This window comes from Mixophyes fleayi, chromosome 5 (assembly GCF_038048845.1).
Source record: "Mixophyes fleayi isolate aMixFle1 chromosome 5, aMixFle1.hap1, whole genome shotgun sequence".
Classification (NCBI taxonomy): Eukaryota; Metazoa; Chordata; class Amphibia; order Anura; family Limnodynastidae; genus Mixophyes; species Mixophyes fleayi.
The window spans coordinates 93316122-93338278 of NC_134406.1; the positions used below are offsets into that span (position 1 = coordinate 93316122).

General features: G+C 37.8%; 1 protein-coding gene across 1 annotated transcript in view; it reads left to right on the top strand.

Moving 5' to 3' along the window:
• Nucleotides 1-1197: 1197 nt before the first annotated feature.
• The window catches only part of EEPD1 (endonuclease/exonuclease/phosphatase family domain containing 1), a 105814-nt gene continuing 84854 nt past the window's right edge, over nt 1198-22157 (top strand). Inside the window, exon 1 of the mRNA XM_075212554.1 lies at nt 1198-2682. Within this exon, the coding sequence (XP_075068655.1) occupies nt 1817-2682 (866 nt within the window). The 5' untranslated portion in view covers nt 1198-1816. The remainder of the gene's footprint in view (nt 2683-22157) is intronic.

The following is a 22157-nucleotide window of genomic DNA, read 5'->3' on the forward strand; positions in this document are numbered from 1 at the left end:
CTGTACCCAACTACACAAGTGAGATCAAGTGGAATGACGGACGTTTACTGTGGAATGACAGCTGGTTTATACGTCATGTTAATGCAGAAACATCAACCAAAAGTTGCATTTCTTTCATGAAAGCACCTCTTTCTCTTCCAGATCCCCTAATCCCACATGTTAAATCTTTGCATATGCGCTCCCCCACATCTGTACCCCACTACACAAGTGAGATCATGTGCAATGACAGCTGATTACTATGGGATGACAGCTATTTTATACACCATGTCACTGCAGAAATGTCAAAAAAATTGCTGTTGTCATAGAAAACACCCTTATTTCTCTCAGATCCCCTAATCCCACACACTAAATCCTTTCCAGATGCGATCCCCCACATCTGTACCCCACTACACAAATGACATAATGTGATAATCCATAGTAATGAGAGAAATGCAACTTTTTACTGCAATGGCAGTTTACTGCAGGGCGGACTAAAAAAGTGCCCTACATAGCGGAACTGTACTATACAGCAGCCGCGGCGCTGTCAAAGAAACGTCCGCGGCGGTGCTGTATTGTATACAGCATCGCCGCGGACTCTTCTTTGACAGCGCCGCAGCTGCTGTATAGTACAGCGCTGCCTTAATGGAACTGCTACGCATGTGCGGGCGCATGCGTGGCAGCTCTCTCGCTGTTTTGGTTTTTTTTCGGTGGAGGGGAAACCCCCCCTTAAAAATGCTCCGTGCGCCCCTGTACTGGTATATCTACATTGACATGGCGTATAAAACATTGGCGTATAAAACAGCTGTCATTCCATAGTATTTGTCCGTTAGTTCACATTATCTCACTTGGGTAATGGGGTACAGATGTGGGGTTTATTGTGTTGCATTCGGGGATCTGAGAGAAATAATAGTGTTTTCCATGATAGAATAGCAGGTTTTTTTTATATTTCTGCATTGACAGCTGTCATTCCACAGCAATCATCTGTCATTCCACATGTAAAACATGGGCAAATATGTTAGCAATAAGTGTGTAAAAGATATCATTCAGAATTGGAAGACTTTCTAAAATGTACATAAATGTTCAATCTGCTTTCATTACAGTCAATTGACATTCCAGTAAGCAGACTGGAGCTGTCATTCCTTTCAGTACGTCCCCTTCACTGCACACTACAAACGCAGGGAACGGATATGACTGACAGGTCTGCTTCTCAGGAGGTTTTCACTGCACAGTAGCATTTCAACAAGTTGCAGGGATTATTGTTATCCAGCCATGTTTGTATGGGTGACAGGTCTAGTGCAGGGCAATAGAAAGAGAAATTAATAACTGATGAGGATAGAGGGGAGGAAAACGAGTGTTGTACGAATGAGACGGAAGGAAGAAGGCAGAGGTGAGGGCAGGCAGACAGGGAGCTGCTTTGTGCAGTGGGTGTTGCTGCTAGGACTGGGGGAGTGTCGTTCTCTAGGAGTACTGTAACACTGTAACACTCCAGGCAGTGAAGAAAACAGACTGGGACAAACTGCACTGGACATTACAAATTTGGCAGGGGATGCTGCTTCGGGAATCTCTCTCCTGGGTCTGTCTGCATCAGCCACTCTCACAGTGTGGACTTACAGTGTCATCATCTTCCTGGAAAAAAGTACCAAGTACGTATTGCAACCCGGTGTCTGATATCGCAGCTTAGTATTTAGCATTTCACTATACATGGATACCTGTATTCTGTGCCTGCATTTTAGATCTCCAGTATAGTTACTTTACATCAAGCAGCGGGCAATAGATCAGGATATTGTTTCACTGTTCCTGTTGTTGCAGTCCCTGGATTTCTTGTGAAGGGTGCAGGATGGGTGGCAATCTTGGCTGTCACCGGTCTATTCCAAAGGACCCCTCAGACTTGTGTCAAAAGAACCGCAAGTTCAGTGCAGCATGCAACTTCAGCAACATCCTGGTGAGCCAAGAAAGGCTAAACATCAACATTGCCACCGAGGAGGAGCTCATGACCCTGCCAGGGGTGACCAGGCAGGTGGCACAGAATATAGTGGAGTACAGAGAGTATATAGGAGGGTTTAAGAAGGTGGAGGACTTAGCTCTGGTCAGTGGGGTGGGGGCTGCTAAATTGGAACAGGTAAAGTTTGAGATTTGTGTCAGTAGTAAAAGTGGCTCAGTGCAGCACTCTCCCAACTCTCTAAGGAAGGACATGGAACATGGACACCATAGTCAGCACCTGTCTGCAACAAGGATAAACATTAACACTGCGACAGCTTCCCAATTCATGAGTCTTAGAGGGTTAACAGACGAGATGGCCCAGGATATTATCCAGTACCGCACCCAGCATGGCCCCATGAAAAGCATTGAGGACTTGGTCAAAGTGGATTCCATACCATCATCTTTTCTGGACAAAATCAGGCACCAAGTCTATGTACAAAGGTCTCGGCCACCATCCACACATACCAATGGGGGTTTACACTTCATGGCTAAACCTCACCCTAGCCCCACTTCTCTAAGCCTGCAGAGTGAGGACCTTGACTTTCCACCTGGAGGACCCACTCAGCTCATCTCCACCCGACCTGCTGTAGAAGTCTTTGGAGGTGTGAGGGAAGGGAGACCTGTGCTCAGGCTGGCAACATGGAACCTGCAAAACTGTAGCCTGGACAAAGCCAGCAACCCCGGGGTGAGGGAAGTGATATGTATGACCATTTTGGAGAACTGGTAAGTTGATGAGGATGTAAGTCTTATTTGTTATAATGTAAGTCTCCCATATTTAGGATGCTGAAGAGCTCATTCCAAGTTTAATGCAAATTGTGTTTTTGCGTATAATGCGCTTTTTTATGTCTCAACATGCGCACAAACCACTAGTTTCATAACTCGCGCAAAAGTAAAGTGTAAGTGTATTATATGCCAAACATCAATTTGCATTCAACTTACCATGAGCCCCTGAATGTACAAATACATATATGTATTATTATGTTGTAACCCTAAGTTATCTAAAGTTTTTCTAGCTATTCAGGATGCATAATAGAAATGTTACCATTAATGCCTATGTACTCATATGCAGACAAAATAATAACATCAGTATATGAAAATACATTTCTATCAAGTTATGTTCCTTAAGCCATAGTTGTACCTGACATTGCTTCTTGTTAATAGAATGTGATACTTCAGAAGCTGCAGTTTCATATAACCTCCTAATTAATACAACTCTGCATGCACTTAGTTATAGAATATACCATGTTTCTTGGGGTACCAATGTTTATTTCATTGAAAGTCTTTAGTTATGTAACACTTTATCTCCTTAGAAAACATATCATCAGACATCTCATTTTGAGGTGGGGTATTGCTATCTAGCAATTCTAGAACATATGTCTCATGACAGCTACTATAGGAACTTTGAAGAAAGGCAAGTTAGTCATTCTCTTTTTCTGTAACTTAGTAATAAACATAATAAACAGAACAAAATAAAATAACAACATGAACGTGAAACTGAGCTGATCTTATCAGAGTAATGCAGATGACATTAAAGGCTTTGATGAGACACCTGACAACAAGTTAGATATAGCCAATATTATAAACAGTAGACACCAATAACATTACAGAAGGTTTACAGTTAGAACTTGTATAACATACAAAAAAGGCCACACTGTATCAGTGTTTGTAAATTGCAGACATGTATGTGTTTATATGTGGATAGATATGCACTTCTACTAAGACATTAATTAGCAGTTTAGTCACTATAAATTCCAGATGTGTGAATTTGTGAGTTCTGAAAATGGCCTAAAATATATTTTTTTGCTTCCATATAATAAGGCAGAAATAATATTTGCACATTGCTTTAGCTGTTATGTTGCACAACTTTTTAATACCCAACTCAAACCAGGCAATGATTTTGACTTTCGCTTTTGCTAGCATGCTACAATCACCGAGATGAGATAGAAACATAACAGTGCTATGTGAAAAAATTAGTGATCAGACTGCAGACTGCTTGCTACATTATATGAAACAAAGGAATTTAATGGATATTGTTATATATGATCATTCATGGTTGTTGCAGGTATAGAGTTCAACAAAGATTAGCCTGTCTAGATTCTTTCATGATCACAGAAGTTCATTTAACATAGTAGTATGAGCATGCTGATGAACTGATTTGCAGTTATAGAGCAAGTACAGACTAGTAAATCCAAAGCAGATTTATGTCATCCTATGGACTGCTGGCTGCTACTATTTCATGCTAACGGTAAATATACACTAATGTTTTAATGCATGCTCAAAATGTAAGTAAAAGTTGCATATAAACCACATTACAACTGTGTACTCATTTGATATTAGAGATTAATGTTAGTTTTCGACTGCATTGACGCATGTCAGATGCACTAAGATGGGACATGAAGAATTAAAAAATAGTGCAGCACAATGCAAGTAGAAACATAAGTATGAGTGGGCTCATTTGGAACAATGATTTGTATTTTTCATATTGGTTTACATGTGTTTAACCTGTATTAAAAATGCATATATAGTGAATATATAATTTTAACGCCAGTGGTAACACAGGTTATAGTATAAATCTGGTGACAGAACTGTCACTAGGCCCTATGATAGCATAGCATTTTGTTGAAAGCACTGTGGTTTTTACTATGCTGTCTCCTACGCGAGCTGTCTACTCTGAAAGTAACTGAAACCGCCAGACTGCGCTATGGTTGCTCCTGGCCCTGCTTCATCTGCACCTAAGAGCTCTTCTGCTCTGTGAGCTGTATGAAGCTTGCCTAGGAGAGAGCATAATACACTAAACAAAATGCTTTCTACTGAGTGAACAGGTTCCAACAGAACCCTGTTTTTCCATCCTCTTACCAGATTATGCACAGATGGAGCTATGTAACAGGGAATAATAACATCATATGACCTGGTGACAGGTCCACTTTAATCTTAAATGTGATACTTTAAACTTTAGCAGTATAGGGTTTGTAGGACATGGATTTTCCTAAATCACTTGTACTATATTCTAGACTGTAATGTAAGACCTGCAACCTATGAGTGACCTGAAATTTAACACTCAAATCTAATTCAGTAAACAAGCAGTGTGCAATTCATCCTATAAGCTTTTTCCTGCTTGCTCTGGAGACAGTTTTGCAATGTCTTCAAGCCTCTTACATACATTTTTTGTGCTTGTGGCCAAGGGTGGATTTCTAAAATTAAAGCTTATGCAACAAATGAACTATTATATTTAACAATGGATGTTGTAAGGAGCATAAAATCATAAAAAGGTGCAGTTTGGACAATTCTTCATTATCCTCCCTGGAAATCTCTCCTACTTGTGTCTCTCTCATGAAAGTGTGTCTTTGTGTATTGTCAAGAATTATCACTTGTTCATTTAATATATTTATCCCATAGTTAATATTATGGAGGAGAAACTGTAACATTATAGAAAGAAACCATTTTGCTGACCTAGACTAGCATTGCCCAGTATTTTGTGGCCGGCATTACAAGTCAAGCAGAAAATTATTTCTGTAAATAGGTGATTTCAAAATCAAAACCCCTTCTTACAAGCCATTGGCTTCCTAGCAGCCACAGACAGCTCATTGGCTGAGACTGACGTGGTTTCTTTTACTGAAATAATGTGGATTATCTATAATCCTGCAATCAAAACATCTACATGCACCTGAATGGTAGGAAAATAAATGTGTTTACTTATTCATCTTTAGATTTATTTAACAATGCAGTTATGGGATCTAATTTCTGGAACACTTGGGACTTACTGGTTTCCTAGTAATAGGTTATTTCATAACCGTGAGAACCATATGTAGAAACATATTAAATTATAGTAAATTATTTTTCAAGTGACCCCAAAACTTTCCCAACTCTGCCTCTGTCATCCCCTTACTGCCCTGGTATTATTTTTTTTTGCTTTCTGGTTTTCAGAACATTCAGCACTATGGGTTTTCCATATAAAACAACCCATAACTGAGTGTGTATTATACATATTATACGGGCAGCACGGTGGCTAAGTGGTTAGCACTTCTGCCTCACAGCACTGGAGTCATGAGTTCAATTCCCGACCATGACCTTATCTGTGTGGAGTTTGTATGTTCTCTCCGTGTTTCGTGGGTTTCCTCCGGGTGCTCCGGTTTCCTCCCACACTCCAAAAAACATACTGGTAGGTTAATTGGTTGCTATCAAAATTGACCCTAGTCTCTCTCTCCCTCTCTATCTGTGTCTGTGTGTGTGTATGTTAGGGTGTTTAGACTGTAAGCTCCAATGGGGCAGGGACTGATGTGAATGAGTTCTCTGTACAGCGCTGCGGAATCAGTGGCGCTATATAAATAAATGGTGATGATGATTATAGGTTTGCTTGCACTTCAAGTAATACCTTGAATTACTGAATTTGAATTTACATTAATAGTTTGAAACCTAGACTAGAAGAAGTTTAGCTATCCTCGTGTCACTGAGTGGTAAGAACATTTTATCCATTGTGAGCTAATAATAATTTTGCTGCTACCAAACAATACTGTATGATTTGGAGTATTGTTAGCACTTTATGACAGCAAGAGGCTCCAGTTGGATAGTCAGTGACTGACCGTTCCTCTTCTCCTGCTTGGAATCTGTGGAATCAGGCTACAGAACAATGGCTAGCCTTGTTTGCTTGCAGAGGAGGAGAAAAGCCTTCTATAATCTGCAAGGCTGCTCTAGAAACCCTTTGAAGACAGTTCCAGTGCTGTTAGTTAAATGTACAATGGCAATTCTCAGGCTGATTAAACATACTGTCAATCTTTAAGAAATTTATTGATTGAAAGAGTGCTGTTTTGGGAAATTTGTATATGTTCTTTCTTCAATTTTTCATATAACATGGAAACAGAACGATATACAGTATAACAGCTACAGAGAACAGAGCTCAGACTATAAAAGTTACTTACATATATCCCATACATCCCAGCAAAGTAAAATGCAAAACAGTTCTTATTTCTACTCTTTTGCATTAAACAGTTAACATGTGAAGGCTGTGAAGCTGCAGTGTGGGCCCTGCACATTGCAATATTAGCAGAAATACTGAGCAATTGGCCAATCTATATGGCCCTCTTTTTGCAAGTACTCGGACAAGCACTGCTTTAAGTTATTTTTTAAAGGAAGGTTAGTCAGCACCGATACTGCATCAACTGTTCAGTTTTATTTTAGCTAAGTCATTAGAATGCCTAATGGTAATTGCATCAATGTTGGCAGTGCACAAGTAAGGGAGTTTGCAAATGTTGACATGATAAAAAATAGTACATACAAGAAACCAAACGAACCATAATTTCTCAAGAATAATATTTCAGTCCAAGTCAGAAATGTGTTAGTTTATACAGTATATTGGTGCTGAGTCAAGAACTACTGGGATTTGCTTTCTTGTTGTTATGCCCTAGTTGAGTGCTGAGTTGCCCAATATTATCTGCTATTTTTACAGCTATGCTTAAACAAAATCAGTGAGCAGAATAGTTTCCTTCCCAAGAGTGATATATTTGTATTATGAGCTTGAAAATATCGAAATCTTGAAAAACTGCAGACATGCATAGCTTTCTATAGGGATTTCAAAAATACGTTTTGCGGCAATTTTTTTTATCCCTGACCTAAACTGCTGAATACAGTATGTCCTTGAAATACTCTTAAGAAACTCTTTTATATCTAGTCTTCCAACATTACTGGCCTGTTATTTGGCAGCGTAGACCCCAGCGGAAGTTCTTAATGGGTCGTATTCTACATTTCACTAGCAGATGAATGACCATGTTCACAGTCCTTGAAAGGCGTTACTTGCTTACAATAATTTACACATTTTGCTGTTAGCTGTATTTGCATATTCGTGTGCTGAGGACCATTTGGTCTTTGGGATAGTTTTGGCACAACTTAATCCTTCCCCTTATTAATTGAATGTGATTGTCTTTTTTCTTCCCACCACTCAGACTTGATTAGAACGAATTCCACACAACAGGATTAGTAAGGTTGTTATGGAGGTGAATTCCTTATGAAGTACTCCCAGAGTCAGGAGTTCAATTAATCTACTAATAAAAATCACCCAATTTCCTGTTACATAGGGCTGTTGCTCTGTTTCTGTATATTAAGCTGGAGATGGTGTAAACAATATGTCCCACTTGTTTTATTAAAAACCAATGGCTTGAAGACAGTTTGGAAACAGTGATTACAATGATTTGTTTAATTGATTTTTTTTCTGAAATGTCAGGATACACCTGGACTTCTGGTCACAATAAATTACTGATTATTAATGTAATTTTATAAATGAGTTAAACTAAACATACCACAATGATTTTGCTTCATGGTCTTGATAAATAGTAGCTTATCTAACCAGTCTGGTATAAGTGTGCTTCGCAATCCAGAATTTCCCAGGATGGCATTAAGTAGGAAGCTTCTCTTTGCTGCGCCACAGCAAAGGCTTATTATATTTGAAATAGTAAATCTTTTTAGCTAGCGGAGTATGATAGATAGTGGCACCAGTTCCCTGTCCTTCTTCTCCTCTGAACTGTCCTCCTTTGATGCCTACTGTATAAACTTGTATGGATAAACTCCTCTACCGGTCAAAAAAACATTCTTCTAAACATAGAAGAGCATCACCCTGTTAACCAGTTAGTGTTTTAGCTCCTAGATGTTATTGCATACCTCTAAATATTCTTGATTATAAAACAGAGACTAATTTGATCTACCAAACCATACCCCGATCCACTCATATTGTTTCGGTTAAGGCTACAGGCTACACCCCTTTTGTCGCTGATCACCTCACTTTTTAGTGCTGAAAATCAGAACTTTGTTAAGAAAATCGGGACTAAATGGCACATATGATATTGCACCTGATTTGGGAGTTAACAGCCTATAGAACTGTCATCCAACACATAAGAAAGCAATTGACCCTAGTGTCTCACTCACTCTCTCTCTCTCTCTCTCTCTCTCTCTCTCTCTCTCTCTCTCTGTGTTAGGGAATTTAGACTGTAAGCTCCAATAGGGCAGGGAATGATGTCAGTGAGTTCTCTGTACAGCGCTGTGGAATTAGTGGTGCTATATAAATAGATGATAATGATGATGATGATCGGATTTTATTTTTGTGCTCCCTCTATGTATCACCCTCAATTGTAACACCTCCCTCATTTGCTAATTATTACGTTTTCTGCACAAAAGTAAGTTGAAATGCGTAAATTATATTATTAATGCCATCCTCATTATAATTATTTATTTAATCCTCTATATAAAGCCACCCTCAATTGAACACCTCTAGTGTTTTAGGCTGTTATTAAGGGCACTAGCTTTAGCAAGGCAGAGTAAGCAAATTACACCCACTTAAAGAGCAATTAGACATTTCAGGATGTAAAATGTTTATTCGGTGCATGTTCTCAAACAGGGATTGTTAGTTTCACCTTTTGCTGCATATGTTTGAGTCTTTGATCTTGATGGGATTCATTTCTTCCTTTGATCTAATGGCTGGGGACTGGCCAGAAGTGGGGCCCAGCCTAAAATATTACAAGGGATTTATTTTATAAAACAAAGGGCAAACTAATTACAAGCACATCTTGTATGGGCTGATAATAGATGTGTACATATATTTATTGATATATAATGTAGCTGGTCCACTATCCAATATATGTATCTGCGCCTTATGTTCAACTCCCCATATCTTGCTTACACCGTAAGTCCAGTAAGCACAGTCCTCTTACCCACTGTTTGGTTATAGGTTCCTGTATTGTTATCATACTACTGTGATGCCCGCCCAGTGGGGATACATTTGTGTGTCACTATAACTAGCTGAAGCTGTCACAAGTGTAGGTGTTGTAGGAGAAATGTCTTATTAATGTTCTGATATTGTTAGTGGAGAATGACACATATGGACACCAGATTTTGCTTTGACCTTCCCAAGAAGGTGACGTCTATAAGGTTATATCTTTCTACATGAATTTAGCACTTAAACATGCTTTCCACATGACACCCAACTGATTTGTATCTAGTTATACCCTCTGTGGAACACTTTCAGAAAGCTTCACCCATTCATTCAACTCACCAACAAGACTTAAACATTGAGCTGTATAACACTAGTTTACCTTACAATATGTGAGCATATTTCCACAATATTGAACATACCTGCACTTAAGAGCACTAGAAACACAGTTGCATGTTAATAACAATAAGTATAATTGTATCATAATGTAACAACAAAGATAACAGCTGGATTAGTCTCTGTGGATTCTATGTAATGTAAATACTGATTACAAACCTCTTCAGGTCATGTTTTGTGGATTAAAAGGTCTTAATCCACCCTCACACCCCATCAGTTTCCCTCCCCTAGTACTGGGAGCTGAGAGCTAGCACCCACTCTATTGAAGTGGACTTGGCAGATGGTATTACTTGGTTTTGAGCTTCAGTGGAAATAAGCAGGTAGTGAAGCAATCCATAATTAGGCAGCAAGGGGTAGGGGGGGGGCTCCTGGGTTGAACTTCCCCTATTTACCATTTATGTACTGTTACAGATAGTATGGTAACTTTATCGTGGATTTCTGCTTGTGGCTCTCAGAGCTGCGAGCAAAAGTCAGCATTGAAATTACCATACTAACGGTAATTACATCAATCTAAAACAGCATCTCCATTGACTTAGGGTAATTTTATTTTTATAATTATATAATAATTTATTATAACATAGATCATTGTTTGTTGTTTTATCGCTGTTACAAGTTAGACAAGTAGAAACAACTCATTTTCTGGCAGCCTTGTTCCTCTTTTTCATTTTGTTTGTGAAAGTACCTGAAATTTGAGGCTAGTCTAGTAGACCTCACTCGTTACAAAGTGTGAAGTAAGTGGCCAGAGCAAACATTTACTGTGGTTTACTTATATAATGAAATATAAATATAATGTATTTATATTTATTTTGAGAGCAGGTTCTTTTTGTATTTTTACAAAAATAATGTCTTAACTATTTTTATGGCTAAAGATAACTGATTGCAAAAACATATTCTGAAGTTTATGGACAAACCACACTGTTCAAACGATAAAATGTGATTAAATATTTATTCACTATCAAAAATGGCTGTATCTAACAGCACTTGAGCAGTGTCTTATATAGTGGTGATATAGGACAAAAAGATGGAATGATAATGCATAGCATGTCAGTTTGCTGTGACAGCTTTGGCAATGGCCTTATGTACGAATGCTCAAATTTGTACAAAGAATTTATGTTATCTACAAGACTGCAAGACAGTTATTCATATTTAAAGACTATGCCCCCTGCTCCTGCTTCCATTCCAAACAGTTTTGGAAAATCACTACAGAAGGATGTGACAAATATGGGGAGATTCAATTAAGTGCAAAGACCCATTGAAGCCTCACGTGATAGGTTCCTGTGCGCAAATAAAATGCTACTTATTTTGGCTTGCACCACTATGAAGTTCAGGCAAAAAAAAAGCAATGTTTTAGTGCCCTAACATCCTGTGGAGACTCATCATGTGAGGCTCCAATGCAGCATTCTGCCTCCTCTAGAATGCTGAGCAGATTAAGCTAGAAGAATAAGCACTTGTGTTATGTCAGGTACTTGTATATAATTGAGCTCAGCAAGACTGGGTACACACTATACAAAAATTATCCAGATGCGATATCCTTGACGATTTTACCAATGACTGAGTAAAAGTCCCGATCAGCATCCTGATTCATGTGTACACACGAAACACATTTTACAAGATTTACCTTCAGATCTGTGCACTACATCTGGCATAATCTTCGGCTGAAAAGATGGTTACTCTGCACACTCCATAGAGATCTATGGGCACTGCTGGTCCTCAGTGCATACACACTGCAGATCGGCACAACATCGTTCCATCGTTGAACAAGATTTTTAGTTCAGTTTAGAAATCAAATGAAAGAATACGATGTGCTTTGCAGCGAAAATCGCTCATCTTTGCTGCGTACACACTAATGCAAAATGTGGCTGAACGTCGTTTATCGTGTGATTGGCCTGAAAATCGTCTGTAGTGTGTACCCAGCCTTATTCACAGGCTTTGATATATATTAATGTCCAATAGTCATCCGCCTACAGATTAAAAAAAAAAGAAAAAAAAGTGAACTGCTTAAATTGACGTCCAAACTGATAAGCTTTTACAATAATTTATTTGTAACTACTTTTCAAGCAATCTTTTATTATTACCTAACTTCTGAAATGTTGAAATACTGTTGCTACAAACTTCCTGGAGTCTTGGTCTGGTGTTATTACTAGTTTTAAAAGTTTTGTTTATTGAGTGGTTTCTGTATGTATACTCTTAGCTAAAAAATATATAAATAAATAACCTAAAACTTTAGAAGAGAATTGCTTCAGCACCAATTTTTCTGCTGGGAATAACATTAACAAACCTCATCATATGTGGTTAGAATCTATTAAATCTTCTCTTCTTTTTAACAAATAACATATCAAAACTAAAACTGAGGTTTCATGTCATCGTTTTTCGTGCTCTAGTCCAAAGAGATTATGAAATATTTATTTTATTTGCCTATTGTTTTCCAGGATGCCTGTTGTTGAAGGGAGAGACAGATTTAAGGCCCAATAAACCCAAATACTAATTGTCTCATATAAAATATTTAGCAGTACCATTTACAAATATACATGGATGGGTTCCGAGGGCTTATTAGACCTGAAGATATTTCACATGAAGCAAGATCATGGGGAAATCATTTTTTCCACTGCCCAGCAAGTCTCTTGTCTGTAAGGCTATTGAAGAACAGAAAAACTTTCATAATTACTTAGTCTATTTCATTAAAAAGGGAACATTTTTAAGATCTTTATTGAACATTTGCAAATGACCATGACTACTTCGGAGCACACCACTTGTACATTAATATATTAATACATTGCATGACAATGGATTAATATATTAACAATTATTTATATTTATTTACTTCTGCACTATAGCCTTTATATTTTATATAGGTACGAGATCTATCACCCAGAACGCTTTGGACCTAGCTTTGTCCAGAGGATTGTCATTTGTAGCACCATGCTTAAGATATATTAAACTACATTTATCAAAGACATCTGTCATTTTCAATATATTCAATGATGTGCTTATTTTCTTTCTTGGCTTTTGAACTTTTTTTATAATTGGTTTCCAGATTAAAGGGCCTATCCATGTACCTAACCTGATAAAATTAAAACAAAACATATTTATTAAACTGCATTTTATATGATTAATACCTTTTTTGGGACATTTGAAAAGCAGGTATTATTATGGAATGATAGATTTTATGTTTAGAAAAAATATATATATAAATATAAAATAAATATCTAAAAAAGAGTAACAATTTAACAAATAAAGTATACTCCTTATGAGTACTGTTTGCATGGGTGTGATTATTCTAAATCATTAACTTATGTTTTACCTGAACAGATGGGCATTGCTTGTCTGATATTGACATAAGAGATGTAGGGGGAAGACATGGGAGTACAACATGCTTCCTTGGGCAATATACCTCAATAAGCAAATACTCTTATCTCCCTGCTGTACCCATATTCTTCTGGTCTATGTGCACTTGTACAGCACATATATTTCACATGCTGTCATACTCTTATTATACTCAATTGTGTAGTATCATAATTGTTATTATAAAAGAAAAAATACATTAACATCAAAAACAATATTGGGAATTACTATGAGGGAACCTTTAATATCTGAGACACCACTTGTGAAAATTACTAAAGGTAATTATTTAGCAATCTAATTTGTTTTCTTTTTTCTACCTTTTATGATGATGTTATTGTCTTATTGAAGCATTGGCAGACTGAAGTAAGTTCTTCTTGGCTATAGAAAGCTATGTATTCAAAAAATAAACATTGTTCTACAAGCCTTCTCACCTCTTTGTCTGTTTTACCCAGTTTGTTTATTAGTTTACTATGTTTGTCCCTAATTGTAAAGTGCTACGGAATATGTTGGCGCTATATAAATAAATGATGATGATGATGATGATGATGATATTCCATCTGTGCTACTATATTGCTTGATATGTGAAGACCACAAAATGTTGCTTCCTAAAAAAGAACAGATGAAATATATGTATTGTTCATTATTAACAGATTTGCTACATAATGCAGAAATTGTGAATTTTGTGAATTTTGCATCTTCACTTAAACTATTGTAATTTACACCAACAGTAAATTAAAATATGTTTATGGCACTGCTGCAATAAAGAGTCATAGCTAGCAACTTGCAAATTCAAACATGCAAATTCAAAGTACACAGAGTTATATATTACTCAATTAAACATAAATTTGGGCTACATGTAACATTAGCAGGAAGGCAGGACTGTAACTTGAAAGTTCATGCAGAATGTGTATGGAAATATATACTTGGGCTTGAATTATTAAATGTAAAATAAAATTTTCTATTATATTGTATTATGTATCTGCATTTTTAACAGATTCAATAAGAACTCTTAAGTTATTAAGGAATTGATATGCTCTCAATCAGTAATGGGCCAATATTACCACATGAAACCAAAAAATATAGGATATATTAACCCTGCATCAAGGGATTGTGGGTACATATTCCTGTAATAATCCTGCACACACTAACTATACAACACAGTTATACAACTAGACAGGGAAAGAAGCATACATGTTCTCTCTCTATCAGGGAAGTTCCAGGCAATGTCTTTTGTTCTGTTTTTGTGGGATGGTATGTCAGGTGCCTTTTTTCTTCACAGTAAATCTACATGTCTGTATCACCAGACATGATGTAATAGTCGTAGTTTTGCTGTGTGGTTGTCATGTGAATTATCACAGCTTATATAGGGGTCTATGCATCAAGGTCATTTTCACTTAAAAGATGTGGAAAATGGCTTTTAAGTAAGTTTGCTATGTATTAACTGCCTATGAAATCTCCTCCGTTTAGGCTGACACCGTGCATCATCGTAGTGCCCATAGATTACATTGGCGACTGCGATGTTCTGCACTGCATGAAGCTTTGATAAGCTTCACATTGCAAGGATAGGTAACGCCATGTCAGGATGGCGTTACCTGTTATTTCCTTTGGGATTCTGCTGAAGCCTCTCTGGCTTCACAGAATCCGGTACAGTTGAAGTGCTGTGCGCATGCACACAGCACTTCCTTCTGTCACCGGCAGCGCTAAGCTACCGGTAAGCAGGAAAAACAGATTGTAGGAGAGGGGTCACTTCGCCGGAGCTCCCAGAGTAGCCCCGGCATGGTACATCTTAGCGGTACCTAAATATGCATCACTGTAATGTGCAGCGATGCATATTTAGCTATACCGCATCTTAGTGATGCATAGACCTCATAATATGAGAACAAAATATGACTCTGATAATCAACCCTATTAAAATTAACTGCATGCTGGGGCTTGTAGTTCCACAACATCTGGAGGGCAACTAGTTTGCATAATACTGGTATGTTTCAAGTATTGACTGCATAAATTGCTCCCCCATCAAGCTTTACTAAAACTTCTGTAGTCACAGCTTGCCTGGTCACTCTGGTCTAAGCTCCTACTGTTTATGGTCAGTTGCCAATGCCCACTCAGATTACTGTGAGTTATAACTGTTAGAGGAACATGTGCTGAGTCCTGATTGGAGGAGCTCAACACACATAGTAACAAAGGCGCCGGGTAGTACAGAGCATGTCCATCTATGAGATACGCAGTATGCGCTGTATTGATAACTATAGCTGGTACAATAAGAAGGCCCAGCTCACTGCTACCCCTGAATCCAAGACATCAGAGCTCACCCCTTATAAGTGATAACACTCACTGTTTACACAGATAATATTTACAGGAGTTTATATATTTATTAACATCAGCTGTGTATTGTATATTTATAATGTTATTTAGAAAGTGCCAATATGTACCACAGATACACATAAATTAAAAATGTTTTAAAAATACAGGGAATTCACATAAACACATTTGAATCCAGCAAAGGCAGAGAACCCATGCAGTATAATAGCAGATTTTAATACTAGGGGGATATTTTCTCCCTATATGACTTTTACAGAATACAGTTCAGAGAGGATTTAAATGCCCTTGCCAGCCTGGTGCTTGCTAAACCCTCTCTGCTTCTTTCATCCGTAATTAAATCTTTGTCCAATAGAAACTGTAATCTGCTCTTTGTTACAATCCTCTACTTACTCACAAAAGAAAAATATATAATATTTATTAAATAATATAATTGACACAGGATACAAGAAGGCAGATTCTTTTAAGTGCAATGTCCTGTGGAAGCCTCTCGTAAGGTTCTTCTGTGGGATGTTTCAGGTTAAAATATTTGTTTATTTTTGCTGGCACCTCATAGAGATGTAATTGCAGCTACTTAGAGCATTGGAACCTCGTGCTCCATGGACTGTGCCCCTAAATATCTATTAGGAATGTCCTCTAAAGCATGCAGTCTAACATACGCTGAATCAATAGGCATTTGTAATACAATTAAATATATTGCCCTGACTGGCAGAATGTTGGGAGGTATAATCTGCTCACCACCACAACCGAGCACCAGCGACATTCAGGTGGTGTGTTTAGCGGAGGGATGTCCGGTCCGAGACATCAACAACCTGAAGCGACCTCACTCCTAATGTGACATGTTCATTCAGGGCACATGGCCTTTTCCCAAGTTTCATACATAGAATGTTGGGGATATGGATGTTTATACTGTAGTAGCTTATTTTTCTATGGAAGAATGTTCAATTTGATTTTAAGCTGAACAATCTGATAGTAAAAGAGTTAAAAGCTCCCTCTACTCATAACTCCCTGTTGAAAATCTGCATGTAAAATCTACTGTTCAGAACAACCCTGTAGCACACTTACGTTAATATGTCCTTGTTTAAAAGCTTCCTCCTCACAGACAAATGTCTGAACCTGTGTCCAATTTGGCCACACAGGAGTTGATGGATTGGACAGGCCCATTCATGCCACAATTGGGCCAATGGTTTCCAGTTAGCAAAGTCGACCAGTAATATAAACACATCAGATTAGACCAGGGGCAGGCTGGGCAGGGAGCATCTGCCCCCTGGGCCATCTCTTAGTGGGCTACCTTGGGCTGGGTCACTGGGCCATCTGCATTTTTTTTTCCCCTTTAAAATGTTCCTAATTGGCTGCTGAGTCGAGTCTTGCCCCCGGGGCTAAAATTTGTCAGCCTTTCCCTGGATCAGGCACATACTGCTTTTTCCTACAACTGTTCTCAAAATCTAACCAATACCGATCAAATTTAGATTGGCATTGCTGGTCATTTAGGTCTCATACACTCAGAGCTAGGGCCAATTTTATAATTCAATTCTTACGTACCAGCTGAGATGGTGCAGTGATATTATTTAGTTGTACTTAGCTGCCATTGCAAGCAGTCAGGGAGAACGGTTCAATGCGTGAGTCACAGGAATGACAAGAGAGATTTGCTTGTGGGATCCAGAGGTAAATGTATTATTTAGAGAAGTCTGTTTGTGACGTTCGTGTTTTGCCCATGGTTTTCCTTTCAGCTTAAGCCCTGAGGCTTTTCTACTTTCAGCATGCAGCAGGTCACATGCCTTTGGCAGCCACAGAGCAGGCACAGAAGCTGCAGGAGCTGCTGTTCTCTCCTATGACAGATTACAGTAATTGCCGGTCAATGAACTCAAGGCAGGGAGGTCAATGGAAGCTTGTTGTGATTACCCTGGATAATCTTGTGCACTCCCAGTGTCAGGAAAACGTTAGTAGAATAAAGGTCCATCAGTTTTAAATCATTGATTACAGTAACAATGATATTATTTACTTCTTTTATTTTGGCTTTGATTTATTTTTACTAGTATGATGTAACCCGCACAATTTCTTAAATGTGGTTTTCTCTGTGATTGTACTGTGCTCCCTACTAAATATGTTAACTGTAAATTAATTTTAGTCATTTTTTTAAAGAGTTGTTATATTGAAGAATTACTGATCCTAAGGCAATAAATCTTGTGTACAGATATTTTTCTTGGCCAAAATCAGGTATGTCCATGTGTTATGGAGGTATTTTGTTAAAAGGTTATTGCTTTGTAAAGTCAAATTTGCATTTTACCATTTCCCATGACAATGTCACAGTTAGGGGAGCTGTTTTATTGATGTCTAGGCTGATAATTCACTTTCACCTCACTGAGCAAGTTCATACCATGTTAAACATACGAGTATTCAGAAGACTGAAGTTCTGTATGTAGAGCCATTATAGGCAAGATGTTTTGCTGAAATGTGCTTTTCAGTCTAAAAAATAGAGTGAAAATATATTCTGAATATAAATGGGATACATTTCCCCTATAAAAATAAATATATCTGTATACACACAGGTGAGATATGATCTGTAATTCTGCTGAAGCCTCATCATTTGTGATTGCTGTTGTTTCACGAGCAATGGCGTTTAATGTAATGTCACTGAACACATTTATGAAGGTACCTAGGCCTGTTATTTGTTTATTGTTGTAGTGCAGGAATAAAACAGATGAGCCATTATGTAAATATTTACTTCATATTATTTATTTTAAACACAAGAAGCTTTTTTACATAAAATACTAAAGTGGACTAATTATAACAGAGCACTACTGAATTCAAGAAATGTAACTGAAGAGGAAATGGAGACATGTTTTAATAAGATTAAGACAAATGAATCGCCTGGCCCAGATGGTATACAACCCCCTGTTCAAAGCCAGTCAAGTTCCCTAATAAACCTTATGTTTAGGGAATCCTTCAGAACAAGGTTTATACCACATGGGGGGAATTCAATTGCCGGCGATGTAACGTGCGGACATCGCGACACACACATTGCTCATTTTTGCTCACAAGGAGGAATAAGCAGGGGTTTCTGTCAAAATCTCCACCGAACAGTGTCTCCAGAATGTCTGTGAGACACTCCGTGGCTAATTGAATGCCCACCCCCCCCCCCCCTTAATGTCCTAGAAAGTATGGTTGCCATATGTGCAGATGACACTAAACTACATATGTTTATTAACACATAAGAGGATAGTATGGGCCCCATACCCCCATACTATGGGGGTACTGAGGGTTTTAGAGAAATTGGGCAGAGAAATGTAAGTTATGTACCTAATGCTGTGGTAAAAAGATCTTACACAATCAGTGGGACACAGTTGGTGAAATTTTTTGTGAACCGGATGTACAAATACTCGCTAGATAGACCACATCTCTTTTATGAGTTAAGTTTTGGGCACCTGTCTGCAAAAATTACATGGAAGAGCTTGAGACAGGCAACATTATTAATTAAGGGAATGAAGGGGTTACATTATAAAGAAATATTAGACAAATTTGAGTTGTTTACTTTGGACAAATACACAGTTGGAGGTGACCTAATTACTGTGTATAAGGTCAGTGCAAAGAGTTGTCTATGACTTTGCAGGTGATAAGATAAACACAAGAAGAAAGATGTTTCCCCATCAGTATAGAATAGAGTTCTTCACTGTTAGGCTAGGTACACACTGGCCCGATGACTGTACGAAAAACCTCCAATCAGCCGACATCCGACCGTTTGGTCAGATATCGTGTGAGTGTGTATAGTGACACGATGATCTAAAGTCGTCCCAAAGTGCTGATCATCATTTCATTTGGTTGGTCATATTATTTAATATTTTCCGATCAATCACCTAACGATCATGTAGTGTGTATGCACTCATGCTGATGATCTCCATAGAGTTTACAGAGCCGGGCTCTTTTTAGCCAATTCTAGCAATGAATGTCCGGTGAATAAATGTAGAGTATGCTGTAGAAGGAATAATTCATATGTTCGTTCTGAGACAGAATATTTATTTTCAGAGTCACAGAAGCTAACGAAATTCATTAGGACATGTGGAGAGCTATAACAAGGCGATTTTAATCAGTGTGACAATATGACAATAATGAATGAATGAATATTGTGCTGTCATTCTCCAGACTAGAGGACCAGATGAAGGACCAGATGAAGAGCACAGGTCTGACGGTAAATCGTGTCAGTGTGTACGCATGAATCATCAGACTGATCTGACTTTCAGTCGTAGGTTAAATCATTTGAGATAACACTTCGGTCAGAAAATTCTTCAGTGTGTACCTAGCCTAAGCGTAGTCTGGCTATGCGATCAAGTGGTGATGGACAATGATTTCACTGGATTTACCATTAGAATGAATGCCTTACTGTCTTTCTTGCAATATTTGTAATCGTTAGCTATAACCATTAGATTTCATTACTGGTCTGCATGGTGGCTTAGTGGTTAGCACTTCTGCCTCACAGCACTGTGGTCATGAGTTCAATTCCTGACAATGGCCTTATCTGTGTGGAGTTTGTATGTTCTCCCTGTGTTTGCATGGGTTTTCTCCGGGTGCTCTGGTTTCCTCCTACACTCCAAAAACCTACTGGTAGGTTAATTGGCTGCTATTAAATTGCCCTTAGTTTCTCTCGGTCTGTGTGTGTGTATGTTAGGGGACTTAGATTGTAAGCTCCAATGGGGCAGGGATTGATGTGAATGAGTTCTCTGTACAGCGCTACGGAATTAGTGGCGCTATATAAATAGATGATGATGATGATGATGATGGTCTGACTGATTCAGGGAATTAATCTACTTGCCACCAAGGGGATCAGGAAGGATATTTTATCCTGCATGGTTGTTTTGCCTTCCTCTGGATCAACATCTAGATCCTATAATATGTTGAACTTTATAGACCTTTGTGTTTTTGCAAACTTTACTATCTAACAATGACCAGGCAACATGGGAATAGGAACCTGGGACTAAATACAAGCTTGCTTGAACAATTAGGCTTTATTTACAGGCACTACAGAAGATCTTTATTGACAATGTAAAAATATATATATAGTATAATATGATGAACTAAAAAATACCTTTGTAATACAGTTTTATGTTTGTTCCTTAGTAATTTGAACATTATCATATTGTTCTTCAGACAAAATGATCTCATTGTCATGTTCTGTGTAAAAATAATAGGTGTTTTTTTTTTATCATGGATTATAAAATGGTGAGTAATGAAACGAGATCAAAACATTTTGTAGTCAGCCAATGACAATTGAAACCAGAAAAACCAGTTCATGTTTATATGTCCAGACATCAAGACAATGTGATGAACAATTATATTGTATGACTCATGCATTTGTTTGAATATAACCATGTGCTCACTGTGATGTTTACTAAATCAAGAAAAGTGCACATTCACTCTATAGTCTTTTATTGTATTTTGACCCAGAGCCATTAAACACCCAAACATCCATCTACTAGTTAAAAGGGCACTCCAAATATAGTTATATGACTTGTATTTCAATAGTTAATTCTTTGATAAAAAAAAATCTATTGAGTTAAAATAGGGCACTCCAGAAATGATCAACATCCTTAAAAAAGATAAACAAAAAACAGCTTTTATTGCATTAATGTTGCACTTTGTTGTTGTTTAGCCACAGGTGGCAGGCGATGTCAAGACAATATATCTCTTTTACAAAATAATGAAATTGCAGTGCCCACTTGTTTTATATGATAAAATAGAAGTGCCTTCTTTAAAAAAATATTTTTCCCCTATAATTTATACTAATTAATACTAGAATCTCATGTTTTTAGCTGAATACCGCATTCAAGGTGTGGCGGTTTGCAAACCATATCCAAAACCGCTCTTAGTAGATCTCACTCATGGACATTATTTCCAAGTCTAAGGGGTATATTTACTAAACTGCGGGTTTGAAAAAGTGGAGATGTTGCCTATGGCAACCAATCAGATTCTAGCTGTCATTTTGTAGAATGTACTAAATAAATAATAACTAGAATCTGATTGGTTGCTATAGAAAACATCTCCACTTTTTCAAACCTGCAGTTTAGTAAATATACTCCTAAGCGTGTTGTCTCCTTATTATCCACAAATAAAGAGAATCTGACCATGGAGAAAATATGCAAGTTGGGCTCTTCTCAAGTCTAGGTTAGCACAGACCTCTGATAGGCATTGGAACCAGAGATTTCTGCCTCATTCAGTATTTGATAATGCAAGGATTACTTCATGCTCTGTCATCTTTAAATTGTCTTAGCCATTCAAGTCTTTTTGCAGACATCTGCAGCATTTTGTGTATGAATGATATATGCAGCCCACCTTAATTAACTACACCAAAACATTATGGTTATTTCATACTTGCCAACTCTCCCTGAATGTCAGGGAGACTCCCTGAAATAGGGGTGATCTCCCTCCCTGAAGAGTCTGGCATTCTCCCTGATGC